General features: G+C 43.6%; 2 protein-coding genes across 3 annotated transcripts; both read left to right on the top strand.

Annotated features, from left to right (window-relative positions):
* The first annotated feature begins 882 nt into the window (after positions 1 to 882).
* On the top strand, positions 883 to 4,920 carry LOC139297726 (uncharacterized). Its single transcript, XM_070920503.1, has 2 exons — positions 883 to 1,073; positions 2,259 to 4,920. The coding sequence occupies exons 1-2, from the start codon at positions 1,020 to 1,022 to the stop codon at positions 2,550 to 2,552; spliced, it is 348 nt and encodes a 115-aa protein (XP_070776604.1). The 5' UTR covers positions 883 to 1,019; the 3' UTR covers positions 2,553 to 4,920.
* A 1,436-nt stretch (positions 4,921 to 6,356) lies between these two features.
* On the top strand, positions 6,357 to 20,801 carry LOC139297573 (cytospin-A). Of its 2 annotated transcripts, XM_070920307.1 has the most exons (13): positions 6,357 to 6,568; positions 7,205 to 7,338; positions 9,073 to 9,681; positions 9,922 to 9,974; positions 14,995 to 15,539; positions 15,926 to 16,022; positions 16,120 to 16,186; positions 16,924 to 16,984; positions 17,344 to 17,440; positions 17,873 to 17,989; positions 18,076 to 18,135; positions 18,265 to 18,363; positions 20,750 to 20,801. In XM_070920307.1, exons 2-12 carry the CDS (start codon positions 7,299 to 7,301, stop codon positions 18,352 to 18,354), a joined length of 1,836 nt encoding a protein of 611 aa, XP_070776408.1. In that variant the 5' UTR covers positions 6,357 to 6,568; positions 7,205 to 7,298; the 3' UTR covers positions 18,355 to 18,363; positions 20,750 to 20,801. The 2 variants fall into 2 exon arrangements, with proteins under 2 accessions (XP_070776408.1, XP_070776406.1); XM_070920305.1 differs by lacking the exon at positions 20,750 to 20,801 and having other exon boundaries at positions 18,265 to 19,936.
* The last annotated feature ends 108 nt before the right edge of the window (positions 20,802 to 20,909 follow it).

The raw sequence follows: 20,909 nt of genomic DNA, 5'->3' as shown, positions 1-20,909 counted from the left end.
TAAGACCTCAGTCTGAGTCGAGGACCCCTAGGCCAGGAAGGATATTAAAGCTTAAAGAAATTCGCTGACATGACAGGAGAAGCCATTCTCAACACCAACAGACAAACAGCCAAATCAAACCACTCGGCAGATTCAAATGGGTTCTAGTGACTTGGGCCTTCTGTATAAAGCTATTAAAGGAACAGCTGAAATAAGAAATCAGTCACACCTGATGCTAATATACTGTACTTTACCTGAATTAGCTAATTTATCATTCATAATGTTGCACTTTGTTTTGATGTCAACCTCCCTTCCAACAGACAGAAAAGGATGGAAATATGTATCAAATCCCGAAAATGTTTACATGAACACCCCTCTGATTCTCCACACACGTTCACCATATACATATATTAATACTCTGTATTATGACTGGGTGATATGGCTGAAATAATCACATTATTGATAAGAATATTTTCTATGTATTGATATTCATCACGATGTGGCAAATGTATGCAAGATGACATAGAAAATACTTGATATTTTATACAATGAACTGCATTCCACTGTAATACACCAGACAAAACTCAGCATACATGCGAATCAAAAAGTAAAACCTCACTAATAACTTTACTGGTTTTGCTTGAAGTCATTCATTTCCACAAGAGAATTTTGTAGAACAATAGAACATATCATTTAAATATGATTCCACTACTAGAGTCGGTATGCTTTGATATTTAGGTATCACTCCATTCAACCGTCCTTCTGTTTAGACCGTCTTCTTTGTCCCTGTGTGCCAGCTCCTGTAATCCCCTTAGGCACACCACCTGCAGACTGCCTGTTATGTAAACAGGAAGGAGACGTTATAAGGTCTGACCAGGCTGACCTGCGTTACATAGCGGAGCACAGGTTGAAGTATCCAAGCGCACAGACCCTCTGTCACTGGGTTTCCCGTCCCGGGAGTCCAGGAAGAGGAGCCAAGAGTTATCTGGCCCTTAATTCATTCCTAAATTAACAGGAAGACCATAGTGGGACGCTCCAGAATGTTTTTCTCCCAACTCCCAAGACTGACTCCAGGCTACATCAGGCTGCTGCAGGTGAGTGTGAGCAGTTTGGCAGCCTTTGAAGAGTTGAATCGTTTGAACATTCATGAAATGACGTAACACTGGTTTGGATCTTCCAATGCTACTTTGTTATCAAGGTGAACAAGATTTAAAGTCAAGTAGATACTGTAACCACCTACAGTACAGTATTTCCATGTGCTGTGATGGTTACTCTCAGATGCATAGTGACACTAAAGCTGTCTATGCTACCGGGTAGTGGGAGCATAATGTGCTGAGTCAGTGGAAGTTGCTTGCCTATGATCTTAGAAGCAGACGTGGATTGCACTTTATTGCAATTTTTCTGCATCAAGTAGCCTGTTTTGATTTAAGGCCTTTAAAACAAAAAGGCGGAAAGCCCTCTCAATGTCTTTGGAATTGAAGTGAAGATTACACGGTGCTTGGCATTCTCTGTCTCTACTGGTCCTTAAGGAGTAGATGGCAGATGAAATAACTCTGACAGTCCTGAGAGCAGCCATTGATGTAATGAAGTGTTTGCAAGGTACTGGTTTTATGGGTACATACAGAAGTTTATAGACAGAGACAGTGCATATAGCAAGTCAGTATCTATACGCCTTATGCTGCCATTATGTTTACCACAAACAATGGAGAAATCCAAGCCTGTGACAGTCCATTGCATTGTAAATGGAAATGGGAAGTGGGTGAGTGAGCTACAGGAATGGCTTCTTAACTGTCTGTGACACAGCTCCATTAGAAACTACGAGGTTTCTATTATTTGCTCCTCGGTGCTCTTTATAATTGTCAAGGGCCCACTGAGGAAATTGCCCATGTCGCAAAATAGACGAGCTTTTTGTTTGTCAAAAGAGACAGGCCACGATTTGGTAAATGAGAGAAGATGAGTTTTTAATCTCTCTGGGATGGGTGGGAGGGCTAGATGGGATGGGGGCCGAGATGGGCATATTGTAGCTCATTCATTTGACGCAGACAAATAAGGGCTGCAAGGCGTGTTGTCCTCCTGTGCTATATTGGCCTAAAGTTGACCTGCATACATACTTTGGACATTAACAAATCATAACTGTCATTGTTTACCAGGAAATTGTGTTGTTTCTGGACTTCTTTGATAGCCCTGGTGCAGTTTATTTGTCTTTCATACTCATACAATACAAGGAAATCCAGCATTCCTCTGATCGCATTTCACTCTTCACTTTTCTCCCCTTTCAGACCCAGGCCTACCATAATGTGTCTGTGACGCCTCCAGCTGAGAAGACCATGCCTGGCATGGCTATGCTGCTGGGGGCCGTGGGGATCGGGGTGTGTGGCTACAGCTCCAGGCAGTTGGCCCTCCACCACCGGCCCTCCGCCCGTGTGCTGCAGTGGGTTGGCACACACACTGATGCCAGCATGGTGGGCACAGCAGCACATAGGACCCCCTTCCTGGATGTTACTCGCCCGGCCGTTGCCTGCCAGGAGATCCCACCTCCCTCCTTTGTGGGCCTGAAAGTTCCCTTGAAATAGGCTTTTATGCTAGGTTGGATATAGATTGGCCAACATCATAGGTTGAGTTCCAATAACTACACTTATGCACGTCTAAGATTGTAGCTATGCTGGCCCATTGCAAACCCACACTGGTGCAATGTGGCCCATGTGCTCTCTAATGATGTGCAAGTGTGGATATTTGACTGACCTCAACCTTTGTGTTTGCAGGAAGTTGGATGTCTTATAGTAGTAATGACGTCTGTAACTAGTGCAACACATAAAAATAGTTTGAACGCTATTGGATTGTATCAATTAGTCACTAATGTTAGAATCTGCAATGCACTGAGAAGGGCACTAAGCAATATGAATGATGATGAGTACATAATGATGCTGGAACTTCCCAAGGACTGTTGCTGAATGTAGCTTGAAGGAGTTAACATGTTTAATTTGGAGACATTGTGTGTCTCTTTGAGGCCTGGTGTAAAAAGGGACTGACGCTTGGCAGGGCCCCTCTATACACAGATGGTTGGCAACTGTCTCTCTGTGCCCCCACCCCCTCCCCTTCCCTCCCCAGGCAGACAGCCATGTGTAAGTGCTTGAGCAGTCCATCCCTGCCCATGACTTCAATTGATTTCCTCTGAGGACGAGCAGGTGCCATCCATCAACAAGCCTTGGCGTTTGCTGGCGCGATCTGGCATCGGCTGTCAATCAAGAGACAGTGGCGGAAGACACAGGTTGGCTTTGTGGCTGAATCAGTGCCTGGCGCTTCCTGTGTCCAGAAAAGTTAAATTCTCCAAGGGTTGAGTCAGGGTGGTGAAAGAACAGCAGAGAGTGGGAGGGCAGTTTTGTGGATTGAAAACACTATTTTAATATAAGTAAGTTAAGTCGAAACCTGAGTCATGTAAACAACACTTGCACAAATACACCATGTTGGATTATTATGAATCCTAACCTGGCTGGGATACTCCGGGTGGCAGGCAGGCATGGTAGACTGGTGATTCCTCCTGGATAAACCCGTGTCCTCTGTGGGGATTAACCCAGGTGGAAATCATTCCTGGCACGCACACTCATTCACCTAATCTGGTATTAGAGACAAGGACCCGTGAGAGGCAGACAGTCCCTGTGCAGCCCAACGTTGTGCCATTCCCCCTGCAGTGTCCACCATTCATCTCACTGTCAATGGATTGATAGATTAGGGGATTGGTGTTTCCATTTGTGTTTACACCAAAAAAGTAGGAGTGAAAAGGGGACTTGAGATTTGGCGAGACACTGAGTGTGGTTGAGAATGCGTGCTGTGCCTTATGGATAGCTCAGGGTCATACTGTCTTTATTGCCTGCTATTTTGACTATGAATACTTGCAAATCTACTGAACGTAGAGTTTTGTGTTTCAGACATCGTGGTGACACAAGTGACAGTACCAAGCAATAAAAGCAGGGGACAGGAGGAGGAGGAACTTCTCTAGTATTCTGGAAAGTTGTGAAAAAGGGAGGATGGTGAGAAAGTTGAGTGTTTCTTCACTTAGAGGTCAGCCAGACCTTGTAATCCAGTTTTTCATTGCTGAAGAGCCATCCTTGTCTGTCTGCCAAATTGGATCAGCGGCTGGTTGTGGCAGGTTGGGAGTTTTTAGTGCCCCAATAGAGGCCCTCCAGAACGCTAGCGCAGTAGGTCACCAACAAAATGGCCATAATCCACTCAGCAGAGGGGGCTAATGGCTCCAACTGGCATCAGATGCTGAACAATTGGACACTTTACTCTGGACAGAGACTGACACCCATAAACAATTTCATAATGGGGTTGTGATGGTCTCAAAACAACAGGATCCTCTGTGTCGCCATATACGCCCAAGGGAAAAAAACACAAGGTAAATTGGGGCTTTTAAAACTTTCAGGAGTAACCGATTCAGACACACAGACTGTATTTCATAGTCATGTTCAGACACTGCACTTCCATGAGCGTGAAATCAGTGTGGGCGGGGGCTTGAGGTTGTGTAATGCACCTGGCTGGTTTTGATGGATTCTCTCTGTACTGCAGTGGTGCACAGTGAGCACAGAGCACTGTGGAAACCTATTGATCTCAATCACAGAGAGGGAGAGCTTGTCTCCTCACTGCAGCAAACTTCCTGTTTCACTCAGCATTGTACAGTTTATGAGGGAGAACTGCCAAGACACAGTGCACTGACGACGAAAAGGAATATCTGAAAACATGTTTGCTGTTGGAATAAAACACAGGGAATGTTTGAAAGCACAGTTACTCATCTGTTAGCTTGCTGTGGGTGTCACACATCAGCGCTTGTTCATTTCAATCTGTAAAGTTCAGCTGTGCCCATTGAAGGAGAGATTTGTTCTGTTAGCAATATAATTAATATTTAATGAAAAGATGTTGGAAGAGATTTATGAAATAAAAGCATTTGGCAAACACTGCTCTGCTGTTAGTCACTTAAGTCACATCTGTGGGTCTGATTGTTTTTGTACAGTGTTGTGCGATGAAGTCGTGCTTTTTGCACCAAGAAAAAAACATGTTTTTAGTCAATGCATGCTGTTCTGCTGTAATTAGGCTTAAAGAGATTAGACACTGATTTTACAACTTTGTGGCTCATCTTTGTTATTAGGGTAAATCATTTCCCAATTATACTTGGAGACAGTAATCACAAGGAAAATCTCAATCCTAATGACCTCATTGCGAGCAGTATTATTAGTAGCAGTAGTATTATTATCTAAAATGTTAGAATTACTGATATGGAAAGTATTGTAAAATTAATAAGTTGGGAAGGGTTGAACTCAGAGCCAGGTTTTTTTTTTTGTCAGTAGTGGATACTGAGGAGAAAAGACCAGTGACCTTCCAACATGCTGGAATCCCCAGGAAATATCTGAAATCTTAAAACTTCAGATTACATTAAGCAACAATTATCTCAGATATACTGGTGAAATGAAAAGATTTTGGTTGGAATAGGTTTTGTCAGATACTGATATTGATATTGATGCTTCAGACTTCATAAAATAGACAACGTACAAAACAAGTGCTATTGTTTATTTGATCTGTCAAGTAAGCCTCAAATAAGCCTGCTTACAGATTGTACAAGATGGTATCGTCTTATTTTTTTTTACATTTCTGATTACAATAAAGGAGCCCATCTAAGTATAGAGTATTTACGGGTGTTTGAACATAGTAAAGACGTTCTTTGGTTCGTTTGTGGTTCTTTGGATCTAAATTCTGTGTGTTTACCACATGACATGTAATAGTCAGAATCTATCAGTTTTATTAAAGGAAATGCTGAGAGAGAGTTGTGCTTAGTATTTTAGTGAATGTACTATTTGTATAATGAGTAATATCTAATTAAATCTGAAAGTCACAACAGTCACTTAAGTTCCAATAGCCTTTAGTGTTTTTATCCCATGTTATACTTACCATGTTATGTGTATGTTGTTTGTGACTGAATTAATCAACCCATAGAGTTGCATTAGTGCCAAAGAGTAATCAGACAAGTAATTTAATTTCTGAGCGTACCACCTTAGTTTAAAGCACACACAGCTGTGCGCATCCAGATGTTGCACTGAAGCTGTCAGCATCTTAAATCTCCTATAATCTGTACACTCAGTGGGGACGGTGGAATACACTGTATCTGGTAAAAGCTGATATAAGTCCGCTTCGTAATAAGTGTGGAGGTAAGTGAGGGAGGGCCACCACAGAGTCAACAGGTTCTTCCGGACACACAGCCTAACTGTGCCCTCCAGTGGACACATCCAGCGCCGTCGGTCATCGATGTCCACAGTTATTTTTGCCCTCGGTTGGTTTTTTAGTGCGGATTACAATCGGCTTTCGTCTTCTTGTCGGGATGTTCCCAGCAGCAAAATGTTGCTTGGATTAAACTTTGTTCCGAGGAGACGCAGCGGCGGCGGCGGCGTCCCTCTCTCAGCCGCCCCCTCTCCTCGGCGAGGACGCAGCAGGGCAGTGCGCTTGGCTGGGCAGCGCTGAAGGAAGCAAAGCGTGGAGAAGAAGAGCACCTCACCAAACTCTGAACAAAAGGATTCGGGATTTATTTAGTCCGCTTTCGAGGGTTTGTATCCACTTTTCGTTGCTCTTTCAAAGTAAAGGCGTGTGTGTGTGTTTTTTTGTTTTGTTTTACGAACTGGGAGAAAAGTTAACTAACTTCTCTAAACACGTTTTCAGACTCCTGGATGCACACTTGCTTCGGACTTGTTCGGAAAGTTTTTGATAGCGCGTTAAAGTCTGTGGCGTTACAACAAAATGATGTAACATTTAATTCACATTTGTTTTGCCAGCTCGAACTAGTTGTGTTGTTTTGATGACGCGGACTGAGTGGGTTTTGGCGCATTTCCCATCTCATGTTTGCAGATTATTCTCATTCAGACGCACTGAAACCTGGCATGCCAACAGCTTTGTTTGTCACATGTGGTCACACTGGAGTGGCCTGCTTCTTCTGGCCGATCTCGTCCCTGTGATTTCGCCTCCTTGTGTAAACACACTGGGTCACTGGTTCAAACATTCAAAACGAGCAGCACCAGTTCCCTGTAACGTCCCTCAGTCTGCCATGAACTGTGAGAGACAAGGTTTATGTTCAGAGCTGTAGTCACTGAAATGTTTCTCAGCTGGATAACAGTGCATGACTTCATCCATCAGCTCACTGTGTGTGTGTGTGTGTGTGTGTGTGTGTGTGTGTGTGTGTGTGTAGGTCACCTCCACAGTGCCACTTTGGTCTGGACTGAGTGAAAGAGCAACAAGCACCCGCAGGGCTCCATCAGTGGCCCAAACCCCATCACTGCAGTATGGGCAACTTTTCCAGCAAGGACGGCCATGGACCCACAGGTAGGTCAACGCACACACACAGATACGTACGCTTATGAGCCAGCAATTCCTTTTTTTTTTAACACTGGCTCTGGTCAAATTACTTCTTATATGGCAGTACACACACACACACACACACACACCTGGCAATGTGTGTGTGTTCGCTTCATGTTTTGAGATATTCTGAGAATAAAGACAGCACACCTTAAGGCTCGGGTACGTGGAGGAGGAGGAGGGTGGCACAGGGAAAAAGAAGAGAAATACAGGAAGAGCAAGGATGTTAGAGACTGTATGAAGGAGGGGTGGATAAGGGCTAATCAGGAAACTAAAGGCAACAATAGGAGAAGAAAGCGGAAAGGCTGTGTGTGTGTGTGGTGAGCGGCAGCAGGAATCTTGGCAGCCCTCCTGTGTGCTGCTCAGTGAGTGGTCATTCTCCTCGCGTCCCTGTGTGATTTGTTCTGGCCCCGCCGGGCCAGCTGTGATGAATCGGCAGAATTCTCCGGCTCAGCACAAGGGCAGCGGATTAATCATAGGAAGCCTAATGCTATCTGACACACACACACACACACACACACACACACACACATACACAGAGACCTCAATGGACGCACCCACACACACTCTCTCATTCAGTCAACCTGTCACCCTGTGCGCATGGTTGGACGAGCACAGTAACTTTTGGAGTGAAGAAATTAAAAGCAGGGGTGGCATGAGAAAGTTATTAGACAATCCTGTCATTCTTTCCCAATGATTTGGCCTTACAGCAGGTGGTGCATAACTTTGCAAATGTCCGACTGCTGCTCTTACATCATTTAAGAAAACACACATTCATTTTGCCAGCAGTGATGCTTTTGTCCAAACAAGGAAAAAGGAGGAACGAACAGGAGACACCATGCCCAGTGGTTCCCACAGCTTCTTAAGTTGGCATGCTGTTATGGGCCAAAAAGCAAAAAATCACTTGCTGTTATTGTGTCAAAGTTTGGAAATGTATTTGCGGCCGTCTGCTGCAAATTCTTCTATCTATGGGAAGTATTTGTCCTGTGTTCCTGAATCTGGAGAATGAGTGTCGCAGCAACATGGCGGATGAGCAGTCCAAGAGGAATGTCCGTATTAAAGCATTCATATTCAGGGGCATGGCCTGGATGTTTGCTGGCTAATGAGGGCCTTGCTGCTCTGGTCACCTCACTGAATTGTGTTTTCAGTGTCAACATGCCAGACTAAGTGACCACTAAACTGTTTTTTCCCCTTCATTCTGTCCATGATTCAGCTGCCCAGTCAGTTCTTTCAATCTGTTCTGTTTCCTCTCACACGTATTCATAATTTTAAAGTCCCCATCCACTCAAAATAAGTTTTGTTCATTGTTACTTCACTGGGATTTCTGACCTTATACTGCGCAGAATGATGTATGCGCAGAGTTTGACACTAGAGGGCTTTTTTCACATTCATCTGATGAAGGGGGAAAGTTTCTCTGTGCTTTCAGTCTAAAATGAGCATGATTTTGTGACATCACATGGTTTGGAAGCCAATCACAGTTCAGTATGCAACTTACATGTGTGTTGGTGAAACTTAAAACCTCCAGCCCATATCCACTTAGAATGGACATCAGTGGTGTTGGAGACATCTTGTATTTGGTAGTTAAACTGAGAAATATTTGCATATTCATATATATATATATATATATATATATATATATATATATATATATATATATATATATATATCTCATCTGATTTTAGTTTGGGTTTTTTTCTCTAGGGGCTCATGGGGATAGTTTCCACACTCCTCCTGCTTCTCCACAGAGTGATGGGCCCACTTTCATTCCTGGTGTCCCCCAACTCCTTCACCTTACGTCACCTCGACCTTCCCCTTCAGCCCCGGTTTCATCTCCACCTCCAGTCCCAGTCCTCTCATCCAGTGGGAAGAAAGTGCAGTCCAGCACCACCCCTACCACTCCCAGTCCCCCTCCTGATTGGAGGCCTCATCCACCAGCCAGCTCAAATAGCTCCACCATTGGCCCTGGAGTAAGCCCGGTGCACAGCAAGCCAGGAAGTACTGTGGTTAAAGGACAAGCTGCTTTGGGGAGGAATGGGGGTCCTCCTACCTCCACCCCTCGGTCTCCAGTCTCCCAGGGGAAGACTGTGGCCATCAGCCCTGCAAAGAGCCCTTCTCTGTGTAGTGCCTCACCTGTGGTGGGCAGTTCTTTGGGGCAGAACTGGAGAGAAAGGGACAGCGGTCTGAGTCAGTCTTTACTGCCCAGTCAAGAAGCTGGGGACAGCCGGGGTGAGGAGCTGGAGATGCTGCTGGAGGAGGGTAGGACAGCACTGGGTGTCACTGCCAGTCAGGATGGGGCCATAGACACAGCAGGCAAGAGTCATATGTCTGTCATAGTACTAGTATTTAATTTTTTTCTTAAAGCTATACTTTATATATTGCCAATAAATGATATTCAGGCCTGCAGAGTTTTTATTTGATCACTAAAACTTTTCATTTCATTGTGGACCTAACATTTCCCTGTTTTGAGAAGGGCAAATCCATTTCCTTGACATTTTTTTTGTATTTGATATGCATGTGATGTCCTCTGACATTTCTGTATCCTTCCCTCAGAGATACTGAAGCATCTCCTGACAGAAGTGAAGAGTTTGAAGAGTACTTTGCAGGTGAGATGTGATAGAAAAAGTTGTTTGTTTTTAGATATATTCTCTCCAGTTTTTGGCCGTGTGTTCAGTGTGATACTAGTGGTAATTGACCACATTCCCCCAAACAGCAATTGTCCAGACGTGGTATGCTTGTCCAGTTTTGGATTTCTCCACACGTGGAAGCGGTTTGCATGGAGCTGTGTTAAGAGCAACATTACACATTAGCATGTCCTGCAATACTTTGTACAGTTACATGTTATATAATAAAAAGCTCGGTTCACGATCACACATACACTGTAGTATTTGGTTAGTCCTCATCCTTAAAGCCTTTTCTCTTGTAACGATAAAAGTGAATCGTACTGTTTTGAAAATGTGAACAAGTAAACATTTTATGCTAAAATGAACATGAAAGACTTAAGTGGATAAGTATAGCAACGTAAACAGGAAGTCACGTAGTCCAATTATGCATAAGTCAGAGTAGTGCTCGTGACCTTTCATCCAGGAGATAACACCAAAAGACACCCTGTCACCCTCCATTCCCCCTATCACAATAGGCCTTGGAATGGGTCCCACTGGGAGCTGCAGCTTTGCTAATTGAGGTCTTCCTGCTTCTCCTGAGAGGCTCAAAAGAGGGAAATTGTTGAGATCATCTTCTGACTCCTTTTGAAAGGAGTAAATCTTGAATGTTAGCAGGTCACCTGTTCATTGTTACAGATTGTATTGTTTTTAAAGTAGGAAGTGAAGCTTCCATGACACACATTTGTTTCTCTTCCTTGGACCCCAGCAAAAGATGCTTGTCCTGTAGGGACCCACCAGCTATTTTGGATTGAGCCATTATTAGGTCCCAAACCCAAAGTTAAATAAAGCATGCACAATAAGAAAAAATAAGAAAAATATTCTGCAAGCATTCTTCGGTCCTATTGCTCAGGCGTTTCTTAGGGGTTTCATGGTCTTATGAGGATGGTGATATGCTGTGGTAATTTCCTGTCAGTTGTTCGTTCCAATTCCTGACCCTCCCTTATGAGGATTGTGGCCAGAGGCTCCCAGCTTCCTCTAGATCTGCCACAGATTACAACAGCTGGAATATGACCTATACAGTATGCCTCCCTCAGCCCCATCTCTTTTCTCCTCTTTTCTTCCCTCTGTGACAGTCCTATTCTTTTATTTTACTGTGTATTAGTGTAAGAATTATTTAAATTGCAAGTGCTTATCTGACACTCATGACAATTGTGTACTCCAGCTCTTCTACTCCATACTTCCTCGGTGTCACCTCTTTCTCTATTTGATATTCAATCCCTGCGCCCTCCTGTCTTTCCTTCCTCTCTCCTCCACTTTCCCACATCCTTCTAAGGGACCTAGAAATATAAGCCTTGCGCAGGCCAGCTAAACCTCAGAGAGACTGCGGTATAGCACTGAGAGATAGCCGTGTATTAGACGTTGGGGCAATCCAACACTGTGTTTACATGGGCCCTCGGTAGGGCAATGTAAGCTAGCAAAGCTCGACTTTATGAACCCTCTCGGTCTGCTCTGCTGTCCTGGGAGCCTTTTTGTGGAGAGCCAGGGAAGGGGAGTGCAGTGCGGAGGAGGGGGGTTCACATTCGGCTGTTCAGGAGACAAAACTTGTTTTGTTGTGTGCTGTGTGGCGAGGTGGGGTGGTGGCGGGGGCTGCAGCTCACAGTGACTGACTGGCCATGTGTTTTTGTGTGTGTGCTACACGTGAGACTGAAGACTCACAAACACGTACAGATGCATTGAAAGTCTTGGCTTGTGCAATTGGTTTTAGCTTTGTAGGGAAGCCTCCCTCCTCCTTCCCTCGCTGTGCCTCTCTGCCTTTTCTTCATTCCCTCATTCTTTCTCCATCAGAGAGCTGGCCGCTCCTCCCTGAGCACAAGAACTCAAAACAATTACCCTCCAACTTTTGCTGCACTGCTCCTCTCTATCTTATCCCTTCCTTCCTCTCTCTGTCTTCTCCCCACCCCGCCTCTATCTTGCTTCCTCAACTCCTAATCTGTTCTTTCACTTCCATCCATCTTTTCATATGACCCCATGTTGCTTAAGCCTTTTTTCTTCAGCTCTGACCTCTTGTTTTTTGACCTTTTTTTCCATGTAGATGAAATAGCCATTATTCTTCCAGTCACATTCTGTCAGCTAAGCCTCCCCTCCGCGCCTCTTTGTCTGTCTTCATCCCTGCCTTCTCAAATGCTTCTATATTTCTCCGTCTATTCACAGTCATAATGTATTTGTGATGTACTGTAGTTAAACTGAATTTCCGAAAAAAGACACATGGCTACCCAATGTGCAGCGAACTACTAAGGATGTTATCCGATGTACCATCTGTCTGTGCTTATTTGCACCACCAGTGTTCAATTGTCTTAACCAACAAAAATGAAAACACTCCATTCATGGCTTGGTAGTGTGTGTGTGTGGGTGTGTGGGTGGCTGGTCAGATTTGCGTTCCCTCCCTCCTGGAGAGTTAGTCGATCTCAAAGCCCTGCTTTGGAATCAGTTCCAGGTGAACGCTGTCGGAGATTTCCAGGAATGGTCTCCGGGTTCCCTTTGCTCTCTCTTCTCCTCGCTAGGCTGCTCCAGCAACCCAGACTCAAAAAGGGCCCTGTATCTTGGGGGCCATGGAGGCTGTGTTCACATGTAGAATGAAGATTTAGTGTGTTTTGGAAGGATTGGAGGAGGGGGCTTGTGCGCAGGCTGTGTACAAATTTGCAGTGCAGAGTAAATAGCAGTGACTTGGGACCCTTTTCTTTGATGTCTATGGACATTTAGATTATTTTCATGTCCGAGTCGGGGAGAAGTTGGCAATTTTGTACACGTGTGACGCTGTAGAGGGAATGAAATGCCCCTTAATAGGTGTAATGGTGTATTGAACCACTTTTTTGAATACACACCACAGGCTACGTAAAGCTGGAGAGAGGAGCCATTACGGAGTTGGGATGTTTCCCCAAGTATGTATTAGAAAGACTGGGTGTGGAGGTGAACTTGGGACAGATGTTTGGAACACACATACAAACACACTCTGACACAATTGTCAGGAGATGTGCATCAAAAGTGTAGACAAGTGTATCCGTGAAAGCTGGATACCACATCTGGTCTTGCAGTGGGGCACTAGGTCAGCTCTTAAGGGTGTGTGTGTGTGTGTGTGTGTGTGTGTGTGTGTGTGTGTGTGTGTGTGTGTGTGTGTGTGTGTGTGTGTCTTAAGACTGACAATCCACACCCTTATCTCAGTGTGAACTGAGGAGCGCCCCTTCCTGTTTCCTTAAACAGACATGCTCCAGTTGGAGTGTCCACTTCCAGATAACAAAGGCTCTGTGAAGACAAGATCCTTCAAGTCCAAGTAGGAGTTTCAGTGTTACTCAATATGAAACGTCCCCAAACCAAGACCGCTATCCTACTGTTCATTTGACACATGTAGCCAGGGAGAGATGTGTGTGAGAAAACCTAACAATGTGGTTTGGTGGTGAGGTAAAAGAATAAGGGAGGTGTATTTGTGGGAGAGAAGAAGAGAATATGATACGTATATGTGTGTGTGTGTGTGTGTGTGTGTGTGTGTGTGTGTGTGTGTGTGTTTGTGTGTGTGTGTATCCAGTGTAATCGGGTCCAGCTGTGGTCTTGAGTCACTGGTCAGATGAGGGAGCGACTTGGCTCAGACATCGCCTCCTCCTCCTCCACATCTCCATCCATTCTTCATCTAATTACTAACCTTCCCAGCCCCTCCGCTCCTCAGCATTCCCTCACATCTCTCTGGCTTACATTGCTCCACAGTCTGCATTAAATCTGTGCACGATTTCAACCGCTAATATTGTCCTTCCTCTCTCCTTTTATGATGATGGTGGCTTAACGTTTTTAATGGTCTGGTATTGTTCACCTTCTAGCATAATTTGTTTCCGAGTGCATCTTTTGATGTCCGAGGCAATAATACTCTTATAGAATGAAAACTGGAAACATTTTCTACATCACTCGTCCTTAAAGGTGTGAAACCTAGTCTAGTATCAGGGGAAGGTTTTCATCTAACCCTGCTGCTAATCTCTCATAGGTTACGGTGGAGAAAAAACCCTTATTGAGATGCAGCCAGTGTTGGTGACACAGTTTCACAATACAACCTTGGCCTCGCTCCCAAAATGTTGCTGAGATCTGTTTTTTCCGTCTGTTTCCAAACTTGTTAGGTCTTTTTTTTATATAAATTGAGCACATATTCTCGTTTTGTGGATTTTTGATCACATGAATTAAAGACTGAGCAAAACCCTTTGGCTCACAATTCAGTTATGCCTCATTAGAGTTGACTTGCCAGCTCCTCTGCTCTCTGCTTGCTGAGGCTTGCCCATCAGTTCAGTTCAACTTCTCCTAATGAGGGCCAAATGGATATTTGATTGTTCATTTGATTATAGCCTTTGTATGTTGAGATGTTTGTTTTGGCAGTCGTGCAGTTTAGTTTGAGTTTTAAAAATTCCTTTGTGTGCTTTGTATTAAGTTATTGTAGAAAATGATTTGCAGTAGGATCATGCTTGTCTAATTGTAGCAGTTTGAGTTGTCTGTTTATACTGTGATGAAAATACAGGCTGCATGTATTATGTTAGCCATTGTTGTTAACCACGCTAGCGGCTCAGAATGAATTGTAGTAATGTTGGTGACCCCTTAAACTTTCGTCTAACCCTATCATCAGGTCAATTTGAATTTGTACTTTTGTTTATGACTAAATACCTGCACAACCACTGACATTCTCATTAGCCCCACTTCCGTGAAGAAAAGTCACCATGAGCCTCATGTATGGGTTACAAAGTAAGGCCAGGGAGCTTGATTTGACTGTACAAATTACTTAAAAGGAATTTAGTGCCAGCTGGAGTTCGTAGGATTTCAGGCACATGGAAGACCATGTGAGTTAAATTGTAGGGCTTTTTTGTGTACTACCATCTAGATTATATTTTAAGAAAGACAAGGCACCATAGATATGAGTTTGTGTTCACATAAACATCATCAATCAGTTGGAATAACAGCGTTCTTCACATAAACAGCCCTATTGTTTCCCTTCCAGATGGAGCGTGGGGAATGGCTACAGTTCCAGGCTGACCTACAGGTGGCCGTGTCAGTGGCAGACCGCCTTAGAGCCGAGGCAGAAGAAGAGCTGACTGCGCTCCGAACTGCGCACAAGGATGTCGAGAGGGAGCTGGCTGCCGCCCAGCAGAGACAGAAGGAGGCTGATATGCAACTGGTCACCCTGAGAGGGGAGTTGAAGGAGAGCAGGCAGAGACTGGCTACTCTCAAACAGGCCCAAGGCAAAACTGACACCCAGGCTCCATGTCAGGAGCAAGAGAGGCCCAATGGAGAACCAACCAACAGCTCTGAAGGCAAAGAAGGGACCCAGAGGGGCAGAGAGAGGGGGGTGTACAGGTTGGGACGAGAAGGGACGGAAAGTAGCAGTCAGAATGAATTGCCGAAGAATGTTGCCAGTGAGGAGGCCAGAACAGACTATAAAGATGTGACTAAACGTTACCTGAGAAATGTGACCAATAAGGAAAGGAGTGGAGAGGAGGTGCGATCCAGTGAGACACGAAGGACGGTAACCACAGAGAGGTCAAGGTGAGAGGAACCGTCTGACCATGTGCTTTTTGGGAATACACAAAAACAGATTTCTGCACCACATTACTGAAGCATCATGTGGTGGCACAAATGTTCTCAGACAGTCAGATATTTCTAACAAAGCCTCTTTTTTTGTCTCCCACATTTTTTGTCTGTGACATAGCAGTCACAAATGGATACCAATCACCAAATTTGGTCAGGACTGCGATAGTGGTTTCATTTGAATGTGTTGCATTCAACCCACAGGCCTTCACGGGGCCACTTGAGGACACTTTAAACAGCTTAATTTACAGCTGGAGCCGAGTGGAACAGCTGTCCTAGAAAAATGAACAGTTGGTTTTGATTTATCGTGTCTGCTCTCCTAACTATGTGTTGTGATGCTACAGAAGCCTGTCTAGATTACCTGCCTCCTCAGACTCTCTCACCGTGCAGAATGGAACTTCCCAGTTCAATACTGCCTCAACAGTTGGACCTACAAACAAGGTGAGATACTTTATCTGGAGGAAAGTCCTTCATTAGAGTTTGGTTGTTAGCCAGGAAATGTCTGACCTCATTTGAATGAATCCTGTTTGTTTTATAGAGCTTGGGGCAACTAAGAGGCCGGAGAAGTCTGGATTGGCAAGACAGCAAGTCAAACACTGACACAGGTGTGTGTGTACAAAATGCTTGCATACAATGTGTCACAGTATGCATGTATTTGTGGTACAGCCATTTTTTCACTTTCATGACTATGCATAATGTGAAAGTTATTTAAAAAAAGTTACAGGTAATTATTACCGAACCCTGCAGTTCCCCTCGGCTCTACGAGGTGTTGTAGTGTCTTTCAGATCACTATTTTAGTTTTAGGGGCCAAAACTTCACTGTTGGTACAATGAAAACTGACTTGCATGTGACTTTAACGTCTTCAGTTCCCACTCCACTCTACTGAAGAGATGAAAAATAGCAGCAGACTAAAACATCAGATGTGTATGGAGCAATGACTGTAACGCTCCTTAAATTGATACATGAAACAAACATGAATGCCATATTTCCATTGTGTTTTCAACATTGTTTTTCACCATTTGAGGTTCAACTGGAGCTCTTTTAATTGCATCATCTCCCGACTGGAGAATTGGCGCCACCTATTGCTTATCTTGATGAACCAACTCCTAAAAATCGCAGATTTTCTCAAATTCATTTGGATGGAGACCTGGCTCATGTTATAGCTTGTTCTGCTGCCCCGAAGTGGCCAAAGGTCAACTAATGCTGCTTTAAACATGGAGAAATTCATTTTAACATGTTTAAGGGTGGTGTAGCTAAACCTCTCTCTCTGCACCATTGGAGTAGCCACTTCATTATGACAGCATGCTGTTTGGTAATGAAATATGGTTGCTTGTCTGTACAGGAAAACGTGAGGAGTCTCTAAACAAGTACAACTCTGCCCTGACTGAGCTTCCTCCCACCAAGTGAGTCTACACGCACACACACACACACACACACACACACACACACACACACACACACACACACACACACACACACTGACAAACCATTGTGTCTAAGAGACCAGCCTAATTGCTACATCCTGTGTTAATCTAATTACTCATTTTGACCCAAGTACATTTGTCTGGTGAACTCATAAAGCCTGAAATTGGGGCCAATACACCTCTCTTACTTGAATCAATGTGTTAATTAGGCTGTCTTTTCAATAACAGAGTCAACTATGTGACAAGATTTTTGTCCGCAAAAGCCCAACTGATCTCCTGCGGTGTTTAAACCAAAACATCTGAAGACCTCAGCAGTTTGTTTGTCTTGTTGTTTTCAGATCCCAAGATGGTTTCAACCTGCTGCTGCGTCGTCACGGAGGCTCAAAGAGAAACTCGTTGCTCCGCTGGTGTCAGAGCCGAACACAAGGCTACAAGGTGATCCTTTAGTTTACATGTGACGTTTCATGTAAATTTACACTGGTCTTGAAAGGCTAAATCCCAAAGCATAATGTAATAGATGTAATTGAATAGTGAATAGTCAAGCAACAGCTGACGTATTGATGATAATATTTGACAGCCCCAGCTTGCATGGTTCAGTCAGGATGGACTAACTGAACGAAGGGCTTAAAGATAAAATCATTTAGTTGATATAGTGTGCACAATAGGAAACGTTTGTGAGACATATGTGAGGAGTCTTTGGTGATTAGACTCTTAGCAGATTTCAAAGTTTTTCAAAATGATTGGCTCACAGAGGTTGTGGTGAATTCTGATTAGTTAAAGTGAATAAGGGGATAGCCCGCAGTCAGCTTACTGAGTTAAAACCTGAACAAATAGTAAAATTAAGTTCTGTCGTTTCTCTCCATGCAGAATATTGACATCACCAACTTCAGCAGCAGTTGGGCCGACGGTCTTGCCTTCTGTGCCGTCTACCACACATACCTCCCTTCACACATCCCTTACAGCAATCTCACTCCAGAGAACAAGGTAGGAACTGTGCCTGGTGCCTGTTTAATGGATAGGACCAAGTGATTTTTGGTGTTCTACTTATCGATTCGCTCTTTTCTTTGTAGAGGGAGAATCTCAATCTGGCATTCAAAACGGGAGAGACTGTAGGGATTGCACAAACCCTGGTAAGCCGTGGTGTCTTTTATAAATAAAGCAAATTTTTATTTTTACAGCAAAGCCTCGTCTGACTTTTCTCTGAGAGGTGAAAGGTTGATTTTGAGCTTATGAACTTATTTGAAATCTTTGTTCCACAGACAGTAGAGGAGATGCTGAGATCAGGCGGTCCTGACTGGCAAAGAGTACTGAGCTACGTGGAGAGCATCTACCGTCACTTTGAGATGTGACTACTGGAGGTACTGACTGAAGATCCCTTAAAGATCCACAATGGTGGGATTGTCAAAGGACTGTTTATAATGATGGCTCCCAGAATACTATATTATACTATACCTTTGTTGGGGGCCTGGCGACAAGAGAAACCGATGTTCTTCTGTGAGCAAAAAAAAACTTTCAAAGCTAAAATATGCAACTTTTTGACATCAAAATAACATCAGTTTTGCATACTCTGGTTGTTTCCATTCATTTTAAATGTGACTTTACAGATGCTGGTTCAGGCAAGAAAAAGAGTGTGTTAATTGTTAGTGCATTTCACATACTTACAGTGTTTACTGAATAATAAGTGCTGTTACTGCATACAGTCCAGTATGAAGAGTGAAACATGCATTATGAGTACATACAAACACATTTTCACAGCCAAGCAGATGTGTTTGTAACACTGGGTGGGAATCTTTCCTGTTTAGCTCTTTTGTTAAAGACATATTTTATCACTAAATCGTTGAATAAATTATAGATTGATACCTGATGAAGACTTCATGTCGAAACATAAAAGATAGTTTGGACATCAATTTGCTGTTGTGGATTGAAGTTCCTTCTGTTTGGTTTTCTGTCAAACGATTCAGAAAATGTCCTCTGACCAGGTGGAGGCTATGGAAGTGACAGTTACCACCGGCTCATCAGTCAGTATTTCATTTTTTGGTGTATGCATTCATATATCTTTCATGTGCTTAATCAGCTGAAATTTCACATACATCAGTTTGTACTGTGAAGAATTCAGACACAGTGAAGGTTTATCAGATTGAGTGAAAAGTGCAGAGGTGACAATCTGACCAACTGAGAAGGATTAACAAAACACTTCACTTTTTAATACAGAAAGTTGGAGCTTTCGAAATAGAATATCTGGATCTTTTTTATAGCATCCCTTTGAGGTAGGTATATGTACAGGTAGAGTTGCTGGAAATGTCTCCACACTGGTACTTCACTGGCCAAAAGTACTGTATTACATCATGTCCTTCATCAAATCTGGTGGTTTCATCAGTCGATATGCCTTTTAACTTAGTCTGTGATGCTCTGCGAAGACTTTTTTCTGGACCTTTTAACACTCTGTAAATATGCACTTTTGTCAGCACTTTGTTGGTGTAAGAATGTAATAATGTACAGTGCAGATGTTACACAGCTGTTGTAGGCTCGGTGGGCATTCGATAGCCAGGCTGCAGACCAGTCAGAAGATTTGTCAGTGAGTGTGTGTCAATGATAAAAAAGTGCCTCCTTGTTATCACAAGTGTGCCAGTGCTGTTTGGGTGCTCAGGGATGTGCATCACAGGAGTGACAGAGAGCGGTTGTCGGTTGCAACATCATCTCACGTCACACCTTCATTCTCGGATGCACAAACGCACCCTCATACTACACCAGAGCTGAGAAACTGTTTCGACAAGTATTGTTGCCAAAGTCGTACGTGCCAAATGTTGTTTTCCAACTCCTTTTTTTGTGGAAATAGACCATTGTAAAACATGTTTATATGTAACTAGTGTGAAAAAAGTATACCAAAGAAATAAAATGTTAATATGAAGCAAATAAAACGTGTATTGTGTAACCCAGTGACGTTCAAAGAAAACATTGTATTCTGTCTTTTCATTGCAGTAAGTGTTCTCAGAGCAGCCATTTATGGGCTTTTAGCCAAGTACAGTGTTCCCATCTCTTCCGGGTTCGTCAAGGTTCATGTTTGAGTTGGAGGAAGCTCAGGTTTAAAGTTTAAAGAGAGTTAGCCTGGACTTTACTACCACCTGCTGGTAAAGAAGAGGGTTTTAATTGTGGCTGTCCCTCAGTGAACATTTTAATTGCTGCTCAGAGGTTAAAACATGGTCTCGCAATGTCAGCTCATCTCCTCCATGTTGCTATTTTTTACTACAAACTCTTTGTGTAACCTGTGTTTTTGTGTCACACTTGGATGCAGTGCAAAACAACATATGACATCCATTTTTCAGTTTAAAACTAAGACCTGTAGCTGTTTTGGACAGAGACAGTTTGAACACAGTTAACTGCATTTTGGTGACTGATCGCCATTTTCCCCAAGACAAAGCCTCGCTGACACCCCACTGTTCTGTTGTCCTGTGTTGTCACCAAGTAATTAAAATGCCAAACCTGTTTACCACATAGCTGAATGGTGATGATAAGGACTTGTTTTCCGAGGAGGCCGTATAAAGTAGTAAAATATAAAAAAAAAAAAACAATGCAGATCCAAATAGCAGCCTCTATTTTCAGATAACATGCCAAGAATTAAACCCCCAGGTGGTTTTGTGTCACATATTGCATGCTGGGTTGTGTTCCTCCTGACATTCAAGGCGTATTTTCTTCTCAGTATGGATACAGTAACACCAGAATGTCTCTCTCTGTGCTTTTGGACAGGACTGGGAATTGTCAAATCCTGAATAGACAGACGAGACGCATCCCCCTGGGCAAAGGCGTTAAGAGAGTGTGAACACCCCCCACTCCACTTCATCCTTTTGTGTGTGACAAAGAATATATGTGTGATGATATGTGCATGCATCCTGGTGTGTGTTAACGG

Source organism: Enoplosus armatus, chromosome 15 (assembly GCF_043641665.1).
Source record: "Enoplosus armatus isolate fEnoArm2 chromosome 15, fEnoArm2.hap1, whole genome shotgun sequence".
Taxonomy (NCBI): Eukaryota; Metazoa; Chordata; class Actinopteri; order Centrarchiformes; family Enoplosidae; genus Enoplosus; species Enoplosus armatus.
Note: the sequence above shows the minus strand (reverse complement) of the source record. Positions and strands in the feature narration are given on the sequence as shown.